Source organism: Nomascus leucogenys, chromosome 5 (assembly GCF_006542625.1).
Source record: "Nomascus leucogenys isolate Asia chromosome 5, Asia_NLE_v1, whole genome shotgun sequence".
In the NCBI taxonomy this organism is placed as follows: Eukaryota; Metazoa; Chordata; class Mammalia; order Primates; family Hylobatidae; genus Nomascus; species Nomascus leucogenys.
Window position 1 is genome coordinate 53845976 of NC_044385.1, and position 8689 is coordinate 53854664.

The 8689-nt window shown below is 42.6% G+C and overlaps 1 protein-coding gene across 2 annotated transcripts; it reads right to left on the minus strand.

The window, feature by feature from the left end:
* Window positions 1-2627: 2627 nt before the first annotated feature.
* Window positions 2628-6493, minus strand: IL20 (interleukin 20). 2 transcript variants are annotated; one of them, XM_003272967.3, is made up of 6 exons: window positions 6160-6493; window positions 5835-6023; window positions 5482-5547; window positions 5210-5362; window positions 4383-4457; window positions 2628-3357 (listed from the first exon to the last, which is right to left on the minus strand). In XM_003272967.3, exons 2-6 carry the CDS (start codon window positions 5991-5993, stop codon window positions 3280-3282), a joined length of 531 nt encoding a protein of 176 aa, XP_003273015.1. In that variant the 5' UTR covers window positions 5994-6023; window positions 6160-6493; the 3' UTR covers window positions 2628-3279. The 2 variants fall into 2 exon arrangements, with proteins under 2 accessions (XP_003273015.1, XP_012362184.1); XM_012506730.1 differs by lacking the exons at window positions 4383-4457; window positions 6160-6493 and having other exon boundaries at window positions 3280-3357; window positions 5835-5993.
* Between the last annotated feature and the right edge of the window lie 2196 nt (window positions 6494-8689).

Here is an 8689-nt window from a genome sequence, read left to right on the forward strand (position 1 = left end):
GCCTGGCACATGCTAAGTGCTTAATACTTGACGATAATAATTTTGGTTATTGTAAGCGGAAGTGACTATCATAAACCATTCTTCAGTGTCTGTCCTCAATGGTCCTATCTTCATGCAGTTTTCCCTTAACCTCCAGTCTAGCTTGATGTCTCCATTGCTGAATTCCTCATCATTCAACATTGTTGAATTCCCTCATGTAGTGCTACAGTAAGTCAGGAAGAAAAGAGACAAATGACTTGGAAGAGAAGATGGGTTCTGCAGGGAAGAAGAATAGACAGGCAAAGAGGTAACAAGTCAATGGCAACATAGTGACATGGAGTCCCCAAAGACCAAGGCTTCCTATCGTCCAGACTTTCAAAAGAGTCGAAAATGCTTCCTAAGGCTGGGCATGGTGGCTTCAGTCCTGTAATCTCAGCATTTTGGAGGCCGAGGCAGGTGGATCGCTTAAGCTCAAGAGTTCAAGACCAGCCAAGGCAACAGGCTGTCTCTACAAAAATACAAAAATTGGCTGGTTGTGGTGGTATGCAATTCTATTCCCAGCTACTTGGGAGGCTGAAGTCAGAAGATTTCTTTTTTTTTTTTTTTTTTTTTTTTTTTGAGACAGAGTCTCGCTGTGGCCCAGGCTGGAGTGCAGTGGCACAATCTCCGCTCACTGCAGGCTCCGCCCCCCGGGGTTCACGCCATTCTCCTGCCTCAGCCTCTGGAGTAGCTGGGACTACAGGCACCCGCCACCTCGCCCGGCTAATTTTTTGTATTTTTAGTAGAGACGGGGTTTCACTGTGTTAGCCAGGATGGTCTCGATCTCCTGACCTCGTGATCCGCCCGCCTCAGCCTCCCAAAGTGCTGGGATTACAGGCGTGAGCCACCGCGCCCTGCCAGAAGATTTCTTGAGCTTAGGAGTTCAAGACCAGCATGGGCAACAGAGCAAGACCTGTTGAAAGAAGAAGAAAGAAGAAAGAAAGAAAGAAAGAAAGAAAGAAAGAAAGAAAGAAAGAAAGAAAGAAAGAAAGAAAGAAAGAAGAGAGAAAGAGAAGAGAAGAGAAGGAAAGAAAGAAAGAAAGAAAGAAAGAAAGAAAGAAAGGAGGGAAGGAAGGAAGGGAGAGAAAGAAAGAGAGGAAAGAAAGAAAGAGAGAAAGAAAGAAAGAAAGAAAGAAAGAAAGAAAGAAAGAAAGAAAGAAAGAAAGAAAGAAAGAAAGGAAAAGAAAAGCCTTCCTAGGAAGCAAATAGAGGAGCTGTGTGTTTAGCTCTGTGGTGAAACTCAGACATGGCCATCTGGGAGACACTCACCACATCCTTAGCAGATGAAACCAGCTTCATCCTTGCCACGTGGCATCCCTTGGAGGTGATGATTCTAATTTTAGCACTGAGTTCCATGCAGTTGACCTCTCAACTGTGTTTCTTCAGAGTTGAAGCCAAGTTGTTTATCAGATTGGTCAGAGAGAATCAGGAAACATGCAACTGAAAAATCTGATAGATAAAGGGTGAAAAGGGGTAAAAACCTGATAGAAAATGGGCAACAACAGTGGGGAATATGAACTTACAAAAGCAAGGGAGCAAATCAAAAGAACATAAAAGAGCACCTCTTCCATCACTCTGTAAAGGAGATATTACCATTCTGTTTCCCAAAGGAAGAAACTAAGTCCAAATAAAGTTCAGTTTTGCTCCCACAAATCACTAGGTAATGAGAGCTGAGTCATGATTTGAACCCATCAAAAAATATCTGGAAAAAATAAGCATAAATATTTAAAAGTGGTTGTCTGTGGGTGGTGGGATTACGGGTGAATTTAATTTTCTTCTTTATATTTCTGTTTTCTTCCAAATTTTTTTTCTTTGGGCAGTTGTTACTTGTATAATGAGAGTTATTAAAAGTTAAAGTCATTGAAACTATGTCAGGGCCCAGGCTAAGAACAGGGAGTAGAAATTAAAGCAGTAAGGAGAGTTACCTTTAGGACCCAGGGAATCAGCCTGAGACTATTGTTTCTGAGACTGAGAAAACTAAGCAACTAAACTGGGGGTGCCCTTCAGAGTGAGGTGGGGGAAGAAGGAAGGAACCAGGCCAGGCCAGAACTCTGGCTCCTCGGTGTCCAGGGACACTCAACCTGAAGGGGGCCTGGAAAGAAAACACTGACTTAATAGTTGGACACAAAGATAAGGACTTGATCTGGTAACAACCTAAACTCTGAGGCTGGACAGAATCCAAAATGGAAGGGCCTCAAAAGGGGGCTCATACACCTCCCTGGGCAGGACTCTAGACCTACACTTTGCACCTGTGTGTTTTTAACCTTTATAATAGAGCCTCATGCCCGTTGTAATTTGTGTTGCAAGAGTATGGGGTGAGAAAGAAAACAGAGGTATAGATAAGACAGTGTTCCAAGCCAATGAGGCGAAAGCAGAGATGGCTGAAGCCCCTCACTCTGTCACAGTCCTTTTGAGAGGAGGGCAGTCGTGGGGTCAGAGCAGTGTGAATTAGGAGATAGAGCTGAGGATGAAATCTGCAGGAGAGAGAAGGTCCAGGTTCCTACATCTTCTTCCTCAAAGGAGCAAGAGGACCTGGGGTGAAATGAGATTCAAACTTATCCTCAACGTGGTCTCTGCTCTTGAAACATTTGCAAACTCCAAGCAGTTGTTATGCAAAGAAAACTTTATTTGTAGAAATACATGCTGGCCATGTAGGATTCCTGGCTGGAAGATACACAATTATGGGACTGGGGAGTCTACTGGGGATGGTCAGTAATTGTAAGGTAGATGTGCAATTCCACATCAAAACTTATTACACGACCCATCCTAAGTAGTCATTGGTTCAATTTCAAATATCTCACAGAGTATCAGCAATGAGTAAATATGTCCTTAGTTGAATACAAATGAATAACCTCCCTAGCCACTCTTCTAGAATTTACAAGGTTTTTTTTTTACTGTATAAAAATACATCACCTGCTGTAGTCAGGTTATAAATACAATCTGTGAATTTTTTTAAAGTCTCATGTCCAAGTACAAAAATAAATACATTAAATAGCAAAAAATAAATAAACATATGAACTAATAAATATATCCAGTAGTTGAAAGATATTACAAAAATCTTATACAAGTATGGTCTCAATTAAGATTGGGGATGCATAAAGACAATCACGAAAGGAAACAAGTAATGCATAAATAAGATACACTGTGACCAGCACTAGACTAGTGCAGTAAAGAGATGGTGGTTTGGGGTCATGCCTCTGCAGGTATTGAGGACTGGAGCTCTTGACCTCAAATACTCTTAGCAGCATCATCACTTTCCTCCTATTCTGTCTCCTCCATCCATTGCAGAAGAATGTCTAGTTCCCCCAAAGCCTTCACAACTGCTGCCTGAGGTTCCAGCTGAAAGAGACACACACCCATGTGGTTAGCAACTCATGAGACAACATTTGCTCCAGGGTTAATTCTCTCTTTTATGGATAGGTCGCTGACAATTGTGAGCAGAGCATTCTTTTCAAGATGAAGCACTTAAAGAAGTTATAGAATCTCAAGATATCACACAAGGAAGGGAAATCATTGAGTTCATCACCCTGGTCTTATGCACAGAAACTGAGGTGCAAGGGGGTAGCAGAAGCAAAACTGCTACCTAAGACTCTTGAATCACAGAGATCAAAGTAATCAAGCTATTTTCTTTAAGAAACATATGGTGTGTGTGTGTGTGCCTGTGTGTGTGTGTAGGGGTTGCCTATGGTGCACACATCAGTTGAACAGATATTGATTGTGCCAATCACCTGGCTGATGGTTAGGGATGAAAAGGTGAATGGCACAATCCCTATCCACAGTTGAGTGAGGAGACTGGCAAAAACAGGCAACTAAAATGTAGTGTAGTGAATAAAGGGATGAAATTCCCACAAGATGATGTGGAAGGCGTCTAACTCTGAGAGAAGGAGCCAGCACCTTCCTGAAAGTGATGCCCAGGCTGAGTCTTTAAAGGATAAGTAGGATTTAGTCAGTGAGGAGTGAACTCCAGGCCTTCCTGGCAGACATGAGAAGGTGTGAAGGTGAGAAATTGAATGATATGGGTGTGTGTGTGAAATTGTGAGTGTTTTCAAAGGTACGTACAAGTGTGTGAACATTGAAAAACTATTGCCTCTGGTTTGTGCAGCTAAAAGATCCAGATGTCACTGTAGTGACTTGATGGAATCATGGCCATTCCCTTTCCATTTCCAGAGCATCACCCAGCGAGGGTACTCTTCTAGAGCCTGGATGGGTGTCTCCTGGGTTAAAGCAAGGGCTTGTCCTCATGATTTCAGAGGGCCATGAACCTGAAGGCTACAGGATGTCTAACAGTGAATATCCATTCCACCCACCTATGATCTCAGTTCTTAAAACACACCCATCCCAGTCAATGCCAAAGCTGCACATACCTCTTCAAAGTGACTCAGAATCTGGCTGTATTTCTTCATTGCTTCCTCCCCACAATGGCATGTCATGTGGGCATGCTGAAAAGGACCCATAGAATAATAGATTATATTACGGATTCTGATTTTTTGCCCTTGCCATTGACATGAAGCAGGTAGAAATTCTACTCTTTCACGCACAACCCTGAGGATGCTTATTCCTATAGAAAAGCTGTTTCAGACCTCACATTTGGAATCATTAAGTTCATCATCAGCTAGGAGAGGAAGCCACCTTTTAGGCTCAAACATGAAACTCATCACTTCTTTTTTAGAAATGGGCAGGTAGTACTGAAGGCATTTGCCATCCCTGTATCCCATCTGGCCTCCCCACAACCCCCAGCTGTAGTCTAGGAGCTCTATCCCAGAGCTCTTTGAGCGCCCATAAGAAAAAAAAAAAAAGAATTGAATTCCTAGGTTGTATTCAGACTATATTCTGAGGTCAAGCTCAATGGTCTACTAATTGACTGCCTAGACAGAGGATGCACTAATATACTGTAGGATACCTCACCTGCAGAAAAAGTATAATTTCAAAGATAACAGAGTTATCATTAATATCAAACGGTTAGCACCTTATACTTCTTTAGACTTTGCAAAGTACTTTTTGCCTAGAGCATATATTCAAAAGTCAATAAAACTGAGTTCTTGTTACCTAGTCACATGTCTCAACACAGATTACTTGAACTTTTGGACTCAGTTTCTCCATCCATTAAATGGAGGTAGGAAAGACAGTTTAGTTGCTAAGCCATTGAAGCTGTATGCTGAGATGAGTCCTGTCACCCAAGACCCACACTCACACAGAGCCGGAGGTCCTTCTTGATGGAAAGAAGGGAATTGGCGAGGCTGCTGATCTTCCGGAGCGTATAATCGTCAGGGGTCTGGTAGTTTTTAAATACTCTGTCCAGATAGAGTCTTAGCAAATGGCGCAGGAGGCAGCACCGATTCGCAGGCTGCAAAAAAACACAGGTATATTGGTGAGGGGAAAGGGGAGAGCAGAGACAAGACCGCGGTGATGCAGATGCTCCCACTCCACCTCTCCTCCCAGAGTTTGTCTGGGCCAAGCACATACCTTTGTGTCGTGCAAAGACTCAGTCCTCCTTAAGATTCTGATGTCAATGTTTCCATCTTTGGCTTGCTAAACAGAGGAAGACAAAACAAGCAAGGATGAGTCAGTGACTGCTGCCAGGGTCTTCAATATCAAGACTTCTCATCTACTCCCTGCCAAGAACTAGTGGGAGGTGTCCTTTCTCAAAACATTTTACATATTTGAGCTACAGTTATTTCTTGGGAATACATCCCCTGGGCAAGCAGTCCCCAGCCAGCCTCTTTTCATGATTACACTGCCAGGACTGCCAGGAAAGAGAAACGGACAAGGAAGGAAGAGAAGAGGCTTCCAGGAGAGGTAGATACCTGCTTACGTACCACACTGCCCCGTATCTCAGAAAATCCATTTCGTATCTCCTGAAGGTTTGTGGCGATCACACAGCTTCCCAAATTGAGTGTCTTCAGTCCAGTGGAAGGAGTCCATAGGAGATAAAACACAGCAGAGAGAAGGCTGAAGGCAAGACTAGAGGCTTTCATCTTACGCCTGAAATCTGGAGACCACAGGAGCTAGGAATTCAAAAAAGAGAGCGTGACTTACTGATTTCCCTCTCCTCCAAGTGTCCACGGGGTGGGGGGTGGGGGGACGGGGGAACAGAACAGCCTTATCTGGCCTCAGACAGTGTGGCCTGTCCACGTAACTTACTAAGAAAAACTGCCGAGCCTCCCGTGAAGAGAAGCTTTCAGGTCTGAGTTCAGAGTCTGAGTGCGAGTTGGTGCCACAGGTCGTGGCTCCTTTATTCTGTCCCCATCCTGGCTGCGCCGTTAGTGCCCAGCAGGTAAGGCCTGGAACGGCAGGCACTTGCAGTGACTAGATAGAGGATGACATTTCAGGGGAAATGTCAAAACCTGTTTTGGGGAATTGACGCATATAGCCTCCCCTTCCAGAAAGCCAACGTAGCTCACCCTTCTGGTCCCCTCAGACCCACAGAGGAACTGGGGAGAAACGGAATCTCAACAGAAGCTGTGGCTGAGCCATCGAAAACACCTGGGGGGAAATTGTCTGGATTTTATGACCACCCACAGGGCAAAGAAACTGAGCTCTGGCATTTGTCTGAGATCAGATAGGTTATTTGAGGGTAACAGATTCGCTTAAGCCCCAGAGGCAAATAGAAAGTCAATGATTTCATAGCAAGCCTACTGCCAGGGAAAGGCAAGACATGATGGGCAATCAGCCCGATTCCACCTAACACTCAAGTGTCTGGGACTCCACAGCGCCCTCTGCAGGAGGACAGTAGTCAGGCACTCCTGGGTGGTTTCGAGGGTACTCCCTTTCCTGGCCCTGCAACTCAGGTCCTAGACCAAGCAAATGGTTCCAAAAGTCAGAGAAGAAAGGCAATGACGGAACTCACTTATTCTTGGATGAGGCTCCTCAGTAAGAGAGCAGGTTAGGGTGTTTGCTGAGTTTTAAGATAAAATGATAATTGGGTGAGGTTAGGGTAAAACAATTGAGGCACTCATTTTGGGTGCAAAATTTAAGGGAGCACTAAAAAACCTCAGTCATCAAGATAAAAATATTTTAATGCAATATCAAAGTGAATCAAAAAGTTTATGATGAACAAAATATCAAAATTTTAAATAAAAACAAAATTCGACAGTGCCATGCTGAGCCATATTGAAGCAAAAGGAAAAATATGTACTGCTATTCGCATGTTTTCATGTTTCATTCTTAATGATTAACTTTGTTTCTCAAAAGCATATGATGAAAATATTATTGATGAATTTCCTTCCCTTAAAACCAGGACAGTAAAATTATAACAAATTTTGTTTGGGGCATAAATAAAATATTTAAACTTAAAGTCATGAATTGTAATAAACCTACTTTTTAATTTTTCAATTTTCTCAACTACTTTAATATTTTTGAAAGAAATAACATACATAAAATTTATAAAGACATATATATATACACACACACCATATATATATATATATATGCGCACATATATATATATATATGCGCACATATATATATATATGCGCACACATCCATATATATATGGCTGGCTCCATAGCTTGGCACAGCACTGATAATCATTATCACTTACTGAATTTTTCCTATGTGCCAGGCAATATGCTAGACATTTTTTACATTTGTGACCACTCGAGATACTGTCAAATGTAGGAAAAGGAAAAAAGCAAACCAAACCCAAAAGAATCAAAGAGGATTCTGGGTTCAGAGACAAGAGAACTGGGTCCAAATAAATCCTTGCTTTACTAGTTTCCATTGATGTGGGTCATTCCAGTTTACCCAGGACTGAGGTTGGGGGGCAGGGGATGGTTCCTGAGATACAAAAATTTCAGTTTTAAAACTGGAAAAACCACAGGTAAACTGGAATGAGTTGGCCACCCTACCTCTATGTGACCTTGGACAAGTCAACTCACCTCTGAGTTTCATTTTCTTAACCCCAAAATGGTGATAATTAAACTTAACCCAGAAATTGTTTTGATTTTAAATTGATTATTTAAATACAATAATCTATGATTTATACACTTAGCACGGAGCAAGTGATCAATTCATTTTAAGTAGAGATTGATGTTAGTTGTCCTGAACTAACAATGTGATGAGCATTTAATGAGCACCCGCTGTCTTGAATGTTGTGCTAGGTACTGAAGTACAAAGATAAAAGATAAACATGATGATTATTTGTCCTCAAAGAGATTTTGTCCTCATGGAAAAGAGTCCTTTAGATGTGACCTTGAACATACCTGGGTAAATGATTAGGAGAAGTAGGTGATCCTCAGAACAATGTGAGCAGTGTCAGTAGAGGGTAAGGTCTCTTACCTGAGCTCAGGAAGGGCTGCTGCTTCTGGTCTCCTAGGAGCCTGTTTCAAGTTGAAAGGCTTCCAATTATTTATATCTGTATGTACATGTCACATGAAGGAAGTGAGCTCAGGCAGGTGAGGGCTGGAACTACCTTGGAATTTCTCTGGTGGCGTTGTTCTTCCTCAAGCACTACAGCAGCTTAATTGCAGGACGGATTACCCCAACACCTTCCTCCTGGAAGAAGCACTGCCTGAGGGGATTACTGGTTGTAGCTGTGGATAAAGGATGTACCTCCTTCTGGCTCCACCTTCGTGCTTGGTAAAATGATAAGATAGAGAAGATCTGAGTTACTGAACTGGAAGAGAATTCCGGGGGATTCTCCTGCTCTCTCCTCTAAACCCAATTCCCCTTA

Excerpts from the sequence above, each read along its gene's own strand:
- IL20 (XM_003272967.3), bottom strand. The coding sequence starts at position 5,993 with ATGAAAGCCTCTAGTCTTGCCTTCAGCCTTCTCTCTGCTGTGTTTTAT. Across the intron at positions 5,363-5,481 it reads AGTCTTTGCACGACACAAAG|CCTGCGAATCGGTGCTGCCT; the intron begins GTATGTGCTTGG and ends GTTTTTTTGCAG. Across the intron at positions 4,458-5,209 it reads AGAAGGACCTCCGGCTCTGT|CATGCCCACATGACATGCCA; the intron begins GTGAGTGTGGGT and ends GGTCCTTTTCAG.